This window comes from Macaca thibetana, chromosome 4 (assembly GCF_024542745.1).
Source record: "Macaca thibetana thibetana isolate TM-01 chromosome 4, ASM2454274v1, whole genome shotgun sequence".
Taxonomy (NCBI): Eukaryota; Metazoa; Chordata; class Mammalia; order Primates; family Cercopithecidae; genus Macaca; species Macaca thibetana.
Genome location: NC_065581.1, coordinates 122,685,591 through 122,705,299, shown reverse-complemented (window position 1 = coordinate 122,705,299; position 19,709 = coordinate 122,685,591). Strand labels below are relative to the sequence as shown.

Here is a 19,709-nt window from a genome sequence, read left to right as displayed (position 1 = left end):
AATGAATAAAGAGCCTATTTCTGAAATGGGACCCACAATGCCACATATCTGTGCACATTTCATGGATGGATAACATTTACAACAGCTGGACGCAGTGGCTCACCCCTATAATCCCAGCACTTTAGGAGGCCAACCTGGGTGGATCACCTGAGGTCAGAAGTTCGAGACCAGCCTGGCCAACATGGCAAAATCCCATCTTTACTAAAAATACAAAAATTAACTGGACATGGTGGTACACGCCTGTAATCCCAGCGACTACTCGGGAGGCTAAAGCAGGAGAATCATTTGAATCTGGGAGGCAGAAGTTGCAGTGAATTGAGACCGTGCCATGCACTCCAGCCTGGGCGACAGAGTGAGACTCCATCTTAAAAACAAACAAACCCGCTTACATCACTTATCCAATCTCTGTCCCATTCCTTCACAGTCTTCCCTTCTCATATATTTGTAAAGTGGCACTCGAAAGACCCCACAAGAACTAGGGAAAAATAATGGGGTTAGGTCAGGAATTCCAGAATTTTAGAAGAACTTCTATGTGTAACAGAAACGTTAGCTCTAGGGACAATCTGTATTGTTTCAGGAACATTTATAACGACATACATTAAAAGTAGAAATCAATAAATAATTTCTAAATAAAAGAATTTAGAAGTATGTTCATCAACTCATTCAGAACTTTAAAGTACTATTTAGTAAACTACTATACCATTAGGAAATTTCATTCGTTGATAATTTACTATATGCAAGAATCATGTTAGTTTCTAGAATTCAAAGATGTGCAGGACAGCTTTTGCCTTTGTGGAGATTTTGTTCCAACGTGGAAGACATGGCCCAGAATAATAACCATTTGTGCTAGAATTTCAAGATGAATTACTAGAATTTCAAGATGAATGTAATTGCTTTAAATCATTTATCCAATTTTCGAGGTGTCTTAAGAATTTCCATAGAATTGATTAGGCACTAGGACATCTGCAAATTGTATTATTTGACAACTTTGCATATCATACAGTTTTAAAATTTCTTTCATCTACTATCCAGTCTATATATTCTAAGTATCAAGTATCTTCTTCTCCATATCACTGGGATGTTTTGTAATCATTGTAAGCTATGTAATTGTGCATGACAAGCATCTGTATATTAATCTCAATTATAATAAGGTCTTGCCTCATCTACAGCAATGATATTAGTAGCAATTATTTTACCACAGTAACAAACTCACAACTAGTTGTGACTTAAGTGAGTAGGAGTTTACTCTGCACATGACAAGAAACACGGTAGTGGCAATCACTGGTATTGATTTTGTGGCTAAAAATGTCAGGGCCAACAACTCTGCAGGTGGCTTGACCACTGTGTCATTGGACAGAAGATGCTGGCTGCAGCTCCATAGCTCACTTGCACGTTTGAAGCTGGAAGAAGGAATAAGGGCTTTGCCAGTTGAGTCTACCAGTAATAGCTCTCCCAAAAATCCTTTGGCAGACTTCTACTTTCATATCACTTTATAAAACGATGTCATTCGGCCACTCCTTAAATACAAAGGAGACCAAAAATGAGTTTTTAAATTTCCCATTCTTAGTGTACAGGCACCCAAGAGAAAAGGAAGTTAGACATGGCTTGGAGCAAGTCAACCAAAGTGTTTTCATATCAACTCAGAATTCAGGAAGCCACCTTGTCTTCTTTGTCTACCTAGATAGTAAGACAATGGCCATCCAAAAACAAATGAACAAAAGACCTATGAAGAGATTGAATAAGAAACTGAGGTCCAAGAAAGTAAAGTGACTTTCTAAAGGCATTTGAGAGGAAAATCTGCAGTAGCCCAAACTAAGCTGAGAAGAGTCTTAGGTAAACAGGACATGGTAATACATCTTTTTTCTTTCTCATTTCTTTTTTCTTAAGCTGTTGGATTCAGGATCCAGTCATATTTTATGTGACCTGTGCTGGATATTTTGGAGTCATGTTTTTTCTAAACATTGCCATGTTCATTGTGGTAATGGTGCAGATCTGTGGGAGGAATGGCAAGAGAAGCAACCGGACCCTGAGAGAAGAAGTGTTAAGGAACCTGCGCAGTGTGGTTAGCTTGACCTTTCTGTTGGGCATGACGTGGGGTTTTGCATTCTTTGCCTGGGGCCCCTTAAATATCGCCTTCATGTACCTCTTCTCCATCTTCAATTCATTACAAGGTAAGATAAATTGTACATGAATAGTCTCTGCTTTCTAATTTTGTCATATTAGCAAGCAGCTTCACTTTTGGACAGATGCCATGTTAAGTTTCTGCGTCACTATTTCAAGTGCTGAATATAGTTCCAGGTGCACTGTGGTCACTTGTTAAAAGGGTCTTGAATAGATAAATGAGGTAGAATGTTAATTCTACCTTTTTATCAGTGATATATCCCAAGCACCTAGAACACTGTACCTGGCAGACAGTAAGTACTCCATAAATGCATATTATTTCATGAATGAATATGGAGCAAGGGAAGTATCTAGCTGAGAACTGAACAGGGAGTTTAAAGGGAAACACAGACAAGTTACCTTCCTCACAGTTTTGCTGAATGTTGTTGCTCTTTATAGATCCTTGTCCCCTGTAGATTTACCATTGATGGCCAGAAGAATTTTTAGAGTCTATGTAAGAACAGTAGCAGTTCACCTTGATTTTTGGTTCCTTTGATTTCAGAATAAATACCAACACTGTAGTTTAGAAACTTTTATCTTTTTATGAGATATATTGAACTTTTCACAGTTCAACAATTCAACAAACATTTGTCAATGATCTGCTTTGCATAAAAATACTGGGCTTCCTTCAAAGAGCTTGCAGTCATACGTCTTATTCCATAATACATACCATAGTGTATTCTATAATAAATTTAGCTTTTGAGCTTAAGTGAATATAAATTGTCTTTTTAGATCATTAAATGGCATTCTTTAAGATTTTGTGAATATACCCTGTAGTGTTGATGAAACGCCTTAATGTGCAGAAGCACCATGAGGCCAACACTCCAAAAGAAATTAGAATGCTTGGAATGTTTCTGAGTAGAGCAGTGCAAATGGCTTGACTGAAGCTATTGGTCTTGCAGTTGTAGATGTCTGGGGAAGAAATTGCTGAATATATCTGAGCTGGGGTGGAAAGCAGATTTGTATTACTCACCAAATGAGGTGCCAAGGTGGGTACTCCCTGCAGGTGTGTTTTAAGAAAGTCTGTACTTACCTGCAGGGGACAGTTGGTTACTGCCTATCTCCCATGCTCTTCCACTAGCTTGTGAAGTGCAAAAAATAATTGTCACATGGTAGGTGCTTAATGATTGGTGAATTAATGGATTGCTAGATGGAGAAAGAGGCTTTGGGGATGGCCTAATCCAATCTGAGATGCCTCTGGCATAAATATGTATTAACTACTTCAGCAAATTTTATTCAGGTTCATTGTCTTATAACAAAGGAAATATGCAGATTCGCTATCTTTAGTCAATAGAATAATAAGCCTTAAGTGCACCTCCAAAAATTGGAAAATGAGTATGTAGCATATAAATACATCTTTATTGGGATCTAGCTCTATAAAGTGAGTATTCCTCTATTTACTCTCTTCTATAATATACAACATAAAAGTGCCTGAATAAATATTGACAAAAGTATCCATTAACATTAGAAATTCCATGGTTTTATATTTCAGGATTGTACATAAAAGGCACATTGATCTGCCAGCCCAACCTTGGTTTTGCTTTTAGAATTTCCTGGCAGTTTCAGTAACCTTCAACAGCTATAGTTGTCTGTTCAGCTCTGTTTCCATTAATGAGAATTGGGATGTTTTATTTTTCCCAGCATGGGTCCCCTGTCAGGAGGGAAAAATGTTGTAAACCATCATCAACTCAGTGTTCTTCATAAATCATTGACTTTTAAGACTAATTTTAAATCATATAAATGCAGAACAGATTTCAGCACATTTAGTTATATTAAAACACCTCCCAGAAAGAAAATTTAAATTAAAAAGCAGTGATGCAGAGCACAGGAGTCTACCAACAATTGCTTGCTGCCCAGACTTGTGCCGAAACTTCTTAGGATGCTATGGAAATGTACTTAATGGTTTTTATCATTGAGTCATTTTCAGAACCTTCCAAGAGAGCCTTTGTTGTTAGAAGTATATGCTTTGTTAAAAGAAGCCTGTAGAATTCAGACAGCTTAAAGAAATGATTCAGTGAATGCAAAATGAACTCAGGTAGTAAGGAGGCAAACTACATTTTATCTAATTTTTTCTTTTTGATATTTGTCATTCCAGCAAAAATCATGATGTGGTCCCTCTGCCTCATGGAATTTATATTCTAGTAGGGGAGACAGGTTAATTAAATATATTGCTCTATAAAAATTACCATGTGACACTGAGAACATTTTACAAAAAAACATGATATCTAAGCTGCAATCAGGAGGATCGATAGGAATTAACTAGGAGAAAGATGGGAGTAAGAGTAGGAAGAAGAATATTTGAGATACTGGGCATTTCATGTGCAAAAAATTTGCTGTAGTTGGTGATTACAATGTATATTCAAGGTATTAAAAGGAAACTCATATATCCTGAGAACACCAAAGGGGCAAGATAGTGACAAAGCAGAGAGGCACAACAGAGAGGCAAGGACTAGACCAGAAGGCTCTGTATTTCAATCTTTACAAACATAATAGGAAGTCTTTGAAAGGTGGAGTGACGTGGGGGGGTGACATGATTCAATGTGCACTTTGTAAAGATAAAGCTGGACATAATGTAGTGAATGGATTAGAGTTGCCCAGTAGTATCTGTAGGCAGAGCAGGTAGGAGGAGACTCTCACAGTGTTTGGGGAAGAGGTGGTCCAGTATTTTAGACTGTGGTGGGGATGGGAGAGCTAGAGAGATGTGCACAGAGCCAAGGGAAATTTAGGAAGCATGCTGCTACAAAATACTCATCATTGATTTGCTCATTAAACTCTTACTTTTCTAGAATGATTAGAGTAAGGAGTCTTCTTGTTAATACAATATTATAGTTAATGGATGCCTGTCATTATAATATTTAACAATGGCTAAAGCTTTAGAATGCAGAGCAACATCCTGAAAGCTAAAACTATGCTAAACATATTTTAGTCCTTCTTAGATTTAGCTTGCAGGGGAGCACCTTAAAGTCAGCAGGGTCACCATGTAATGTTATGGAGGTGGGATGTGTGGGAGCAAGTGTTTGAGCTGGGTCTGTTGTGGTGTCAGGGCATGTATTAATTCGTTTTCACACTGCTGATAAACACATACCTGAGACTGGGCAATTTACAAAAGAAAGAGCTTTAATTGGACTTACAGTTCCACATGGCTGGGGAAGCCTCACAATCATGGCGGGAAGCAAGGAGGTGCAAATCGCATCTTATATAGATGGCAGTAGGCAAAGAGAGAGTTTGTGCAGAAAAACTCCAATTTTTAAACACATTAGATCTTGTGAGACTCATTTACTATCAGGAGAACAGCCCAGGAAAGACTTGCCCCCATAATTCAATCACCTCCCACTGGGTTCCTCCCATGATGCTTGGGAATTGTGGGAGTTACAATTCAAGATGAGATTTTGGTGGGGACACAGCCAAACCGTATTATTCCACCTCTGGCCCCTCCCAGATCTCGTGGCTTCACATTTCAAAACCAATCATGCCTTCCCAACAGTCCACCAAAGTCTTAACTCATTTCAGCATTAACTCTGAGTTCACGGTCCTATGTCTCATCTGAGACAAGGCAAGTCCCTTCCACCGGTGAGCCCGTAAAATCAAAAGCAAGTTAATTACTTCCTAGATACAATGGGGGTACAGGCATTGAGTAAATACTGCCATTCCAATGGCCAGAAATTGGCCAAAAGAAAGGAGCTACAGGTGCACTGCAAGTCCAAAATCCAGCAGGGCAGTCAAATCTTAAGGTTCTAAAACGATCTCCTTCAACTCCATATCTCACATCTGGGTCACACTGATGCAAGAGGTGGGTTCCCATGGTCTTGGGCAGCTCCATCCTCGTGGCTTTGCAGGGTATAGCCTCCCTCACAGCTGCTTTCACAAGCTGACATTGAGTGTCTGCAGCTTTTTCACACACACAGTGCAAGCTGTCAGTGGATCTACCGTTCTGGGATCTGGAAGATGGTGGCCCTCTTCTCACAGCTCCACTAGGTGGCACCCCAGTAGGGACTCTGTGTGGGGCTCTGACCCCACATTTCCCTCTGTACTGCCCTAGCAGAGGTTCTCCATGAGGGCCTCACCCCTGCAGCAAACTTTTGCATGGGCATCCAGGCGTTTCATCTTCTGAAATCTAGGCAGAGGTTCTCAAACCTCAATTCTTGACTTCTGTGCACCCACAGGCTCAACACCACATGGAAGCTGCCAAGGCTTGGGGCTTCTACCCTCTGAAGCAACAGCCCGAGCTGTACCTTGGACTCTCTTAGTGGTGGCTGGATCAGCTGGGACACAGGGCACCAAGTCCCTAGACTGTACACAGCATGGGGACCCTGAGCCTGGCCCACGAAACCACTTTTTCCTCCTAGGCCTCCAGGCCTGTGATGGGAAGGGCTGCTGCAAAGATCTCTGACATGATCTGGAGACATTTTCACCATAATCTTGATATTTAACATTTGGCTACTCATTACTTATGCAAATTTCTGCAGCTGGCTTGAATTTCACCTCAGAAAATGGCATTATCTTTTCTATAGCATTGTCAGGCTGCAAATTTTCCACTTATTTTCTCTGTTTCCCTTTTGAAACTGAATAGTTTTAACAGCATTCAGGTCACCTGTTGAATGTTTTGCTACTTAGAAATTTCTTCTGCAAGATACCCTACATCATCTCTCTCAAGTTCAAAGTTCCACAAATCTCTAGGGCAGGAGCAAAATGCCACCAGACTCTTTGCTAAAACATACCAAGAGTCACCTTTGCCCCAGTTCTCAACCAGTTCCTCATCTCCGTCTGAGACCACCTCAGCCTTGACCTTATTGTCCATACCACTATCAACATTTTTGTCAAAGCCATTAAAGTAAGTCTCTAGGAAGTTTCAAACTTTCCCACATTTTCCTGTCTTCTTCTGAGCCCTACAAATGGTTCCAACCTCTGCCTGTTACCTAGTTCCCAAGTTGCTTCCACATTTTTGGGTGTCTTTTCAGCAGCACCATACTTCTGGTACCAATTTACTGGATTAGTCTGTTTTCACACTGCTGATAAACATGTACCCAAAACTGGGCCATTTACAAAAGAAAGAGGTTTAATTGCTCTTACAGTTCCATGTGGCTGGGGAAGCTTCACAATCACGGCAGAGGGCAAGAAGGAGCAAGTCACATCTTATGTGGATGGCAGCAGGCAAAGAGAGAGCTTGTAAAGAAAAACTCCCATTTTTAAAATCATCAGATCTTATGAGACTCATTGCCTATCACAAGAATAGCCCAGGAAAAACCTGCCTCTATAATTCAATCACCTCCTACTGGGTTCCTCCTGTGATGTGTGAGAATTGTGGGAGTTACAGTTCCAGATGAGATTTGGGTGGGGACACAGCCAAACCATATCAGGGCATATACATTACTTTTGATAGATTTCTTGTCATATTTGTTTATGTCTTCAAAACTTTGACTCAAGCATATTAAAAAATCCATTTAATCTTTCAGGATTCTTGGAAATATATGAAGGGGTATGTATAAACACATATACATGTGTAATTATATGGGTACTCACATAAATTGGAAGAGTCTATATATAAAATTTTATATATGCTTTATTTTCATTTTTATGTTTTATATTTTTATTTCTAGCATGTATTTTTATTTTTATGTATAATTATAACTGTATAATTTAATTGCCAAAAATTATGTTAAATGGGTATCAGAAAATTGTTACTATCTGTTTGATTATAAAAATTTTACCTACTTAAATAAGCAAATGACATCATAAATTGAATTACGGCTGAAACCAAATTTATTATTTTCTAATTATCCACAGGATAATGCTTTGGTCTTTTAATTTTACCAACAGTATTAGTCAGTTTTCACATTGCTATAAAGAACTTCCTTGAGACTGGGTAATTTATAAAGGAAAGAGGTTTAATTGACTCACAGTTCCACATGGCTGAGGAGGCCTCAGGAAACTTACAATCATGGCAGAAGGGGGAGCAGGCACATCTTACATGGCAGCAGGCAAGAGAAAGCGTGTGAAGGAGGAACTGCCAAACACTTATAAAACCATTAAATTTCATGAGAACTCACTCATTATCACAAGAACAGCATGGGGGAACCATCCCCACGATCCAGTCATCTCCCATCAGGTCCCTCCATTGACATTTGGGGATTATGGGAATTACAATTCAAGATGAGATTTGGATGGGAACACAGAGCCAAAGCATATCACCTACTTAATTTGATTAAGTTACAGAGTAAGCATTTTGTTGATTTTTTTCCTGCAAAAATTAAAAGATAAATGTACCTTCTCTTAACATACTTGAATTACACATCTGTCTGCTTTTGCTATTTTTGCTGTTTTCCAAGGTAAAACAGGCATATCACTGTATTAAAATTTTTAATTTTTTCTAAAGAATACAAGCAGAAAATTTTGTGGTATACAAATTGCTATGCAGCAGAGAGTATTCTATTTCCATTCAAAAAAGAGCTATTACTAACTATACATTAAATGAGTAGAGGATAATATAATCTCTTACCCTTATTCAGCATAAGTAATTTAGAGAAATGCATATTATTATTATTGTATTGGTAAACTAAGAAAATTAAGTCAAAGTATGAGATGAAATATGCTAAATATCAATGAAGTGTCACTTGCCACTGGAGGCTGAGGTTAGGGGCCTCACGAAAGTCGAGCTGTTACATAATCACATGTATAATACACATATTGAATTGGTGCCAAGGTAAAGAGATGACCCACCAATTCAATCCCTCACAAGTGAAACATCAGGTTGGCTGAGACATTACACGCTGCAAGGAAATAAATTACTCACCCTTTGGCAGGGCATTTTGTGCCACAGAGAAATAATTTTCTAAAGGGCACCTTGGTAGTATGAAAGGAGGATTTAAGAAGTTTCCAGAGAGAGCCATAAACCCTTCAAGATCCCCAGCCACATAGCTAGCTGACTGTGTCTGTGTGACAAATGAAAACAGAAGCTGTTTAAAGATTTGGACACAGGCTACTCAGGAGCTCAGAGGTCACCTAGACTAATATGGTCAAAAATCAGTGGTACCTAGAGTATGTGGCTACTTCCCAAATATCTGCTATAACTCGTTTTTAACCAATTTTTCCCATCAAAACTCCAGAACTGATCAGGTACAGTGGCTCACGCATGTAATGCCAGTGCTTTGGGAGGCCAAGGCAGGAGGGTTTCTTGAGACCAAGAGTTCAAGACCCACCTGGGCAATTTGGTGATACCCTATCTTTACAAAAATAAAAATAGAAAAACTAGGTGCAGTGGTGTGCCTGTATTCCTAGCTACTCAGGAGACTGAGGCAAATCAATTGCTTGAGCCCAGAAGTTCAAGGTTACAGTGAGCTATTATCATGTTACTGTACTCCAGCCTGGGCGACAGAGTGAGGCCTTGTCTCGGCGGGGGGGAAAACAAAAACAAAAACAAAAACAAAAAACCTGCCAGAGTATGTTATGCTCGTGACCTGATTAAAACACCAGTCATTACTACCCACTGTAATGCATCTCACATCCCTGAAGTTATCTATATCTGCAGTCTTCTCTTTAATTGTATTTCTGGATATTTATTATCCAAGGGAAGAAAAAAAGTCAACTTAGAATATTTATCCAGTTTGTTGATGATAATTCTGCTGAAAGTGTCAGTGGTCTTTAGTTGCTGAAGAACTCTAAGAGATGAGGACCCAAGGTTGTCTGTTTCCCCCCTCTCTACCTAGATGCTTCAAAGGGACTTTTTAGAACACCAAGTACATTATAATATGCATTGCCTTGAATTTTACTGTATAGTAGTATCCAAGGAAACTGTTTCTAGAAATTCTTTAACTTTTGATAACCAGAAAGATATGAGAACATCCCTTTGGCTACTCATTTTACATTTGCCCAGAAAGCCATGGATCGTTGTTTAAAACAAGCGAAAGGAATGAGTTCTATGTGGAAGCCAAATTTCTAGCCTAAATATCTAAGTGTATCTTTTCCTCCCTGAATCGTTAAATAGCTCTAATAAGACCAAGGTTGAACACAACCCCATACAATCTACGGTAAACATAATATCAATACTTAGAAATGGGTGTATTATTATTTTTCAAACATGCTACTTGAATGTGTTCTCTGGTAGATGAAAGGATTAGATATCAAAAGTTAAATTCACTACTTGAGATTTTTCAGAATGTTTCTCACTCCAAGTTTTGAAAACCTTCTTGGCTACTTATTCACCACCTTCCTTCACTATATTTGCTGAACCAGCCTTGGCCCATAAGAGTCTTTCTCTTAGGAGTATTAGACAAGTTGGCATTCGATACATTTTCTGTCCTAACAACCCCCGTAGGCCCACTTTCAGCACTTGTGTGTTACTTGCAACACCCTTTCTCCATTACAATTAAAATGTTATTTATTTTAAATGAGGAAATTGCAAATTTTACTGAGAATTAAAACATTTTCAATTCATAATTACAGTTTTTTTTAAAAAAAGGTAAGCATATACCTCTGGTTAGTGAAAGATGGAAGTGAAAGGAAGGCAGGGCTAAGGATGGGATGAAAGTTTACAGAGCTGATTAGGAATCTGCTCATCTAACAAGAGTGAAGGTTTTTTTCCTTATTGTACTAGCATAGAATGGATTCTTAAAGAATCAAGGCAGTTATCAAGCTGAAGAAACTAATTCTAAGGAATTTTGGCTTGGATTATCCAGAGTGATAGTTTTCCAGGCTAAAATGCACCAGAAGAGGTCTATCATGAACTCCCTTTTGTGATATATGAAGATTTCTTGAACTGGCACTAGCTTTTCAGGATGACGTAAAAGCTTTAATTCTGTGTTCAATCTTTTGGGCCATTTTAGCTTCTACCTTTCATGGACAATGTTAAACAAAGCTTCAAGTACCATGAAAAGTAAAACCTGATTGTCCTGGTTCTGGTCACATCTTAATGCTCTTTCCAGAAAGCTAGAAGAGCATATATTTCCTAGGTGATATGAAGATTAGCAAAGGGGAAAAAAATGATAGAAAGCAAAGTGCAGGCGTGGTGGCTCATGCGTGTAATCCTAGCACTTTGGGAGGTTGAGGTGTGCGGATCACGAGCTTAGGAGTTTGAGACCAGCCTGGCAAATATGGTGAAGCCCGCCTCTACTAAAAGTACAAAAATTAACCGGGCATGGTGGCACGTGCCTGTAATCCCAGCTACTCAGGAGGTTGAGGCAGGAGAATTGCTTGAACCCAGGAGGCAGAGGTTGCAGTGAGCTGAGATCGCACCATTGCACTCCAGCTTGGGCGATAGAGCCAGACTCCATCTTGAAACGAAAGAAACAGAGATTGAAATGAGAAATCAGACAGATTTTCTTGGTTGTCAACGTAGAACTCCATTAAAGTTTGTGATTTTAGTCCTGCTTCTAACACCGAAATCTATAAGTAGATGGAGGAAACAAAACAAAACAAAAAACAAAAGCCTCAACCTCAGAATTTAAGAGGGAATAGCCATGTTTTCTCACATTAGCCTCCAGGTGCATTTGACTCTCTGTCTTCATTTTCTACTGCTCCTTCCTGAAGTGTTCAGAATTTCTTTCCATATTGCTTGTGTGTGCTGTTACAGATCCAGGTGCCTGCCACACTGCCCGCTACTAAACTCTAAAAGGGATATTTTGTCCTGGAGGAATTTTGGTATAATGTTTATTGCTAGACTAACTTAAATTCATGGGGAAAAAAAAAGGGCTAGTTACTACAAATAGTAAAATAACCTGTTATGAGAATCCTATTCTTATTTAAAATAGAAATGTATCTCAAGATTATAGGATTGACCATATATATATTATAAATACAATACCTTAAAATTTAAAGTATATTCATTCCTAAGAATTCTAATTTGTTACTCTTATTATCTAATTTTGTTCCATAGCATCACAATTCATAGTGGAAGGTAGAACATTTAAATGACTTCTCCTCTCCAGTGTTTCCAAAAATTATTAAGTACCTGTATATTTACAGACCACAATGGTTACTTAAAAATAGACAATGTCATTTAGTGTTATATAATTATGATACAGGACAGCACTATACAATCTAAAAAACTGTTTTATTAAGTCAGTCTTATCTTAAACATTATCCTCTCTGACTGTGGTTAGCATCTGATTCTCAAAATAATTCACATTTTAGTACCCAACAAGGCTGAGAAACTGAGTCTGTGACCTGATTCTTTTCTGATATCCTCAGAACACCAGACTCAACCTCTGACTTTTTTTTCCGGGATATATAGCATGCAGAAAAACTACTAGGTGTTACAAAAGAATAATAGAGTATTAAGGGAAGCAACATTCAGCAATTTTTCCTTCTACCCAGAACTAAAAATCATTTGCTAAATGTGAGGACCTCTAATAAATAATACCTGGATTAATGCCTAGGAACGAAAGACCTTCATTGAAGTTTATATTCCCCTCCAGCTCTAAAATGTGTCTCTGTTAAACAATTGTTTAAGAATACACAGTTACCTATATTTCTAGCTGTGTGACAGAAATACCTCCAAGAACAAATTCTGGAAATTCTGACCCCGTTAAAGGAAAATAGAGTAAGCTGAGACAATGCGGACTTCCTTCTCTAGAGCTGCAGCCTCCATCATCTGTAGCCTCTATTTACCTTACCTCAGGCTTCCTTCAGTCCACTCTACTGTGTAACTGCCACACTCTCTTCAAAACTTAAAATAATCTAGTAACCAATTCAAATTATTTACACACTTTTGCCTATTCAAAGTGCTGGTGGTACAAAGTATATTTGCTTATTGAAAGGATTTACTATATTGGCAACCTGACTAGGGAATGTAGTAAGTATGGAAAGGCTTTGAAAAGCAATGAGATTTAGTCATGTAGAGTGTGAGAATGAAATCCTAACCGAGTGATATCTATTCCTTAATTCCTGTGAAGGAGGATCAGCCTGCAAAGCCTGCTCTGAGGGATTCTGAGTATAGAAGAAAATCTTCCCTTACTCTGAGACTTGTAATGCCCTAGCATAGGCCAGGACAGTGTGCAGCCGGTGCCCTCTCCAACTCTTCCTCCCCAACCTGGAGCACAGAGACCTTCACGAGATGCTTGTTTGCATTCTAAATAATTGAAATTGATTTATATTTATTAGAACTTTTCTTTTGTTAAATTAGAACTTCCCAGCCAGTCATGATGGCTCATGCCTGTAATCCCAGTGCTTTGGGAGGCTGAGGCAGGAGAATCATTTGAGGCCAGGAGTTCTAGAACAGCTAGGGTAACATAGCGAAATCCTCATCTCCACAAAACATTATTTAGATGTGGTGGCACATGCCTGTTGTCCTAGCTACGTAAGAAGTTGAGGCAGGAGGATTGCTTGAGCCCAGTAGTTCAAGGCTGCAGTGAGCTACAGTTGCACCACTGTACTCAAGCCTGGGCAACAGAGTAAGACCCTGTCTCTTAAAAAAAAAAAAAAAAAAAACTTCTCTACCCTATCTAACATTTCAAAGAAATAGATCATTAGGATTTATTTCCTTTACAAATTACTTAATTACCAATAAAGTATTAGTAATAAATTATATAGTAATAAAATCATATTTATGTAAATATGTATATAACCATATATTAATATCAAATGACAATAGTAATAACTGCAATGCACTATTACTTAGGTCGTTGTATGCCTTATTCATACCTCTCAGAGATCAACGTATTTGAATTTCCCAAGATTTTTTTTTTTTGAGACGGAGTTTCATACTGTCACCCAGGGTGTAGTGCAATGGCGCTATTTTGGCTCACTGCAACTTCTGCCTTCTGAGTTCAAGCAATTCTCCTGCCATAGCCTCCTAAGTTGCTGGGATTACAAGTGCCAACCACCACATCTGGCTAATTTTTTGTGTTTTTAGTAGAGACAGGGTTTCGCTATGTTGGCCAGGCTGGTCTTGAACTCCTGACCTTGTGATCCACCTGCCTCGGCCTCCCAAAGTGTTGGGATTGTAGGTGTGAGCCACCACGCCTGGCCCCCAGGAATTTTTTTATGGGCTGGTCATCTACTTGAAATCAATGACCAAATGTAGTCAGTACTTTTATAGTGGCATTTTTCTGCAAGTCAAAATATGTAATGCTTCTTCAGTAATTTAAATAGGAATTTATAGACAGCACCTATTAAGTATCAGGGCTTGTGCTCAGAGCTTGTTAATCACCAAACAACAAGCTAAACCCAGAGGAAAATCAGCCTAGTCATTTTACTGTGATCAGGACCCATCATGTAGAAATTAAGCTCCTTTTCTATAATAATATTTGCTAATAATATAATTTATTCTGAAAACTAAGGGCTACTTTGAATCTTTGTATTAAGACATAAAACATAACCTTAGACATATTTTGCAAATTTATGCACATCTAAAGAGAGTACTGTTAAGACTTTTCCCCACTTTTTCCATTGTACAAGCTATAATGTAGTTTTCTTGATGAATACTCCATATTCAAAAGGAACGTATAAGTTTTAATGATCCCTTAAAAGGAGTGTCATAAGTTTTACATTTATGCCGTTCCATAATAGACTCTTTGTTCTATGAATACAAGGATGGTCTACCTTGTTCGCCGTTGAATCTCCAACTCCTAAAACACAGTGCCTCCTGCTTAGCAGTGCTTAATAAATTATCACTGAATTAATTACCCTTCCTGAAAACTTCCCTCACTTCCCTACTGAACTTAAGGTTCAGTTCAAGCCCCAGATCCCCTAAAAAGCCCTCCCTTATGTAGATATACTGCTTAATATTTTACTGGGACACAACTTCAGCAACTTATTTGCATGCTTTTCAGAAACTTTTCCATTAAATGTGTTTTCATTTCATTCCTATTACCTCTTAATTTGACTGCTCACTCCTATTTTAATCTCCCCATCTCCAAACACATTTAACACATTAGAGTATACATGTAAGCATTCAATTAACTCATGTAGACTACATAGTTGATTGATCTTGATTACCATTCATTCCATCAATAAACATTCATCAAGTTCCTGCATAATTCTTGAAATAGTCAGCACAGCATTGAATACACAAATATCCCTGTTCTCTTGGAGCTTATTATCTGCTAGTAAGAGACCATCAAGCAAAGGAATAAATGAATAAATGAGGAATACAAGAATGTCAGATACTGAAGAGTGCTGTGAAAAAAAGTACATATGTGAAAGGGAGTGACTAAAGGTTAAAATTTAAAAAAATAAATAACGGTTGCTGGGGGCCTCTCTGAGGAGTTAACAGTTGGTCTGAGACCAGAATGATAGGTAGGAAGGTGTTATGGAAAGATCTGGGAGAAGAGCATTCAGCATGGTATTGGGCTGGAATGAGCTGGACACATTGAGAATTAAAGGGATGTGTGTGTATTTGAGGGTCATGATTGTGAGAACTTCTGTTCAGAACATCTGGGATGTGAAATGCTGCCAAGTGAAGATACAGCCCAATGAAGATGTCCTATGAGCAATATATGTTGCAATCCTGGTGGGGGTTAGGGGAGAGAAAGGGCAGAACCAAATATAAAAATCACTATGTAGTGCTTATATTTTAGAAGTGTTAGTACCCCAAGTGGCAGTGTAACCATAGAAGAGATAGAAACCCAGGACCTAGTCAGGACATGTAAACCTTTTTTAGAGTAAAGCAGAAGAATCTACTAAAGAGACCAAGAAGGAATCCCCAGCAAACTAGGAAGAAAACTGGGAGAAAATGACCTCGAGAATGAAGGGCTGTTTGATTGTGTTGAGTGCTGCTGAGAGGTCTAGAAAAGTGGTCATGGGAAACTCAGCAATATTGGAGTCGCCATCATTCTTACAAGAGTGGTCATAGTGGGGTCACTGATGTGGATAGCAATCTGTTTGGACTGGGTGGAGATGAGAAGGTGTCAGAAAAAGTGGAGGCAGTGAAAGTTAACCATTTCAAGAAGTTTTATTGGGAAAAGGAATAAAGAGATTGAAGCTGGAAGAAACTTGGAGGTTAAGGGAAGAATTTTTCGTTTGTTCTTTAAAAAAGTGTTTTAACAGTATGCTTGTAAGTTAATGGCAATAACCAAGTATAGAGGAATAGAGAGAAAGATTGATGGCACCTCAAGGAGAGGGTTAAAATGCAGAAGCAAATGCCATGAAAAGTTAAAAGGGATTGACTTCTATGATACAAATGACAGATTTTGATAAGCACAAGAAGTGACTATAAATATGAAGACTCTCTCTCATTATGGAAATATTTCTGTATTAAAATCTTGAAAGGCTAAAGTAGGCCAGGTGGAGCCACATGATTTTGCTGATTTGGTGCCATGTTTCACCTGCAAAAATACCACTTTTCTATGGCCCAAGCTAATATACTATGAATATAACTGTAATATACATATGTAAAATAGCTCAGAATACACAAATTGAAACAGATGATGAGCTTATGTGTGTTTTCCATTTTCTATTTTGTAAAAATATGTATGGAAAGTTTTAACATAATTTTAGGACAAATATATGGGAAATACTAAATACTTCTAGAATTGAATGTTGCTTATTTCAGCTTGGCTTTTAGGTTAAGTCATAATGAATGCTGAACAGAACAGGCAAAGACAGAATCAGATCCCTGTGGTTATTTTAGTTTTATCAGAGCCTTTATGTTATCTTCTAAAGGATTAAAGTGTCTGCTACATACTGTAAGATTCATTTCTTTAAGATCTTTGTTTCTTAGTGACTTTGATGTAAAAAAATTAAAATTAAAATGAATCCATGTATTTTATAAGATTTCTCTTTAAAGATGTGTCAGTTGGCTTAAATATTTATATTTTCTTTTGTCACAGGCTTATTTATATTCATCTTCCACTGTGCTATGAAGGAGAATGTTCAGAAACAGTGGCGGCGGCATCTCTGCTGTGGTAGATTTCGGTTAGCAGATAACTCAGGTGAAGGATTGTTGATTGAATTTTACATCTAAAAGTAGATGGGAAAGTTTGTCATTCAGTCTTCCATTGTCAAAGCAACCCAGTCCCAGTGGTAGCAAGCTGTTGAAGTGGAGCATGTGAAGATGCCTATTTGAAATCATAGAATATCAGGGCTGGAAGAGATCTGAGAACTTTGGGCCCAACCCTTCTATTCTGCAGAGGGGAAGCATGAGTTAAATGAGTTCCCCGAGGTTTGATGTCTAATTTAACAACCCATATACCCAGAGCTTCCACTATGCAAGACTCACCTTTCCACATTTTTAAGACCCCTGATTACATTATTAGGCAAATAGATTTTTTCTCAGTATTTAACAAAAAAAAGAAAAGAAAAAACTGAAAAAAACCTACTTTGTCTTTTTTCTTTATCTTTCTCTTTCTTTTTACTGTTAGTGGTTACTTCTCATCCTTGGTATATTGAAAGTGAGATTTTAAATAGTACATATACAAGATCAAAGTAAGAAATTATCAATTTCCTCTTATTGTTTACATGTCAGTCTCCTCTCTGAGCCATTGCCAGCATATCAGAAAATCAGATGCTCCAGATAAATAATGCAGTGATGATTTTTTCAGAGCAGTTCATATTCCCTGTAAAGCAGATTGATACAGTGGTGTCATTTTTCTTTCAGATTGGAGTAAGACAGCTACCAATATCATCAAGAAAAGTTCTGATAATCTAGGAAAATCTTTGTCTTCGAGCTCCATTGGTTCCAACTCAACCTATCTTACATCCAAATCTAAATCCAGCTCTACCACCTATTTCAAAAGGAATAGCCACACAGGTGAGTCTAAAGATGTCCTCAAGTTTAGTTCTCATCACATTTTTCATTGCAAAAACTGGCATATCATGAAGATTGATGAATCACAGTGCCTGAGAGGGTACATCTTTTAGATTTATGAAAATAAAAATGTTTGAAGATGTCACCAAACACCTTTATGAATATTTTGTCCTTTTAAAAATTTTGTAACCCAAACTCTAGCTATATAACCATAATAATTCACTCTGTATATTATTGTAACTTCATCATTTAATTCAAAAACTTGATTATCTTTAAAAATTATGGTATTTTATTTTAAAAGTTATATATTTTTAAAATTTAAAATTGAATTACAGGTTATTTCAGCATGGTATGATAGTTATTGGAAAAGTTGTCATGGGAACAGGAAGAAACAATATCTAGGATGTACATTTTATTTAAGAGTTAATTCCTTAACCATTGCAAATGTTATTGATGACTGTCCTTTAAATTGCTGATTACATATGAAAAGAACATAATATTTGGACGGTGATACAGGGCTATAAGAATCACTGTCTTTCATAATATCCTGTTTTTTCACGATATTTGCAATTACTGCACATTCTGACACTGAACATGTATGTGAAAAATCCTGAAGACACCATGGAAATAAAGAAGAATTTAAGCCAGGTGCTGTGACACATGCCTGGAGTCCCAGCTGCTCTGGAGGCTAAGATGGGGGGATTGCTTGTGCCCTGGAGTTCAGGCTGCAGTGAGATATGATTGAGCCACTGCACCACAGCCTGGGCAACATAGCAAGACCCCATCTCAAAAAAATAGTAATATTTTGCAGCACTTGATAGTGAATGATGTGAAAATGTGTAACCTTTTCATATTTTCAAAGGGAAATAATAGAATTGCTGCTTTTAAATTAAACCCCTGGCAGACAGCTGTCAACACTTAAAACAGAGCACTTTCCTAATTAAAGATAATTCTAAAAGGATAATGGAAATAACTTTTTAATTTTTAATTTGTTTAGCTATTAAACATGAGCAGAGGTGAATGGCACAAAGAAGATTAATACTTGGCTTTTTGCAAATAGGGAGTAAGGTGTGTGATGCATCTGTAATTATTCATATTGCAAATACTTGAATTGCAGATGACCCTGGTGTACATTTGAATGCTTATACATGTCCCTGTTTGCACCATCTTCTACGTCTTGCCACTGGAGTGGCCACTGCCTGGGATTCATGATAGTACTATGGAAAAAGTGTTGAGTGTTTAGAGAGTTCGTTAATTCCAAAATTAATTAAAAATCCAAGAACTTGGAGCAACTTAGGACAGCAGTTCTTAAAGTTTCTTGGAGTCTAGGACATTTTGACATTTTGGGGGGAACTGAATGAAGGCTATTCTCTTCCAGAAAAAAGGTACATATTTTGAATCATCTTCACAATTTTGCATAAAATTAAAGAAGTTTGTGTACCTCTGCTTAAGAATACCTGTGTAAAGAAATTGATGGCAGGTGTATAGTCTAAGATAGATTATTCTACTTATTTGGTGGTTCCTTGGCACAAAATATCTTTTGCTTATAATGAATTTTTTTCACTTTATTTAACCATACTTAAAATTTGATACTGATTTTGCCTCCCCTTCTGAAATACAAATACTTAATGCCTTATCAGTTATGAATAAATAGGAATTAAACCAATCGAATTGCTTTCCTCTTAAACAGCTGAAAATAGCTGGCCTGAAGAAATGCCAGTCTTAAAAGAGGAAAGAAGATAACAGGGCAGTTAGTTTGGAACATGAGGCATTTTGAAAATATTAAGGAAAGAAAGGGCTAGAGGATTCGGGGAAAAACAGACTAGAAGATAAAAGAGGAAATGCAGAGATGGAGGTCCAAAGGCAGACT

General features: G+C 37.7%; 1 protein-coding gene across 6 annotated transcripts in view; it reads left to right on the top strand.

Annotated features, from left to right (window-relative positions):
- The window catches only part of ADGRG6 (adhesion G protein-coupled receptor G6), a 135,240-nt gene that overhangs the window by 109,401 nt on the left and 6,130 nt on the right, over positions 1-19,709 (top strand). For all 6 annotated transcript variants that reach the window (XM_050787337.1, XM_050787340.1, XM_050787336.1 and 3 more), the window contains exons 21-23: positions 1,888-2,171; positions 16,923-17,024; positions 17,690-17,842. In XM_050787337.1, coding sequence (XP_050643294.1) covers positions 1,888-2,171; positions 16,923-17,024; positions 17,690-17,842 — 539 coding nt within the window. The remainder of the gene's footprint in view (positions 1-1,887; positions 2,172-16,922; positions 17,025-17,689; positions 17,843-19,709) is intronic.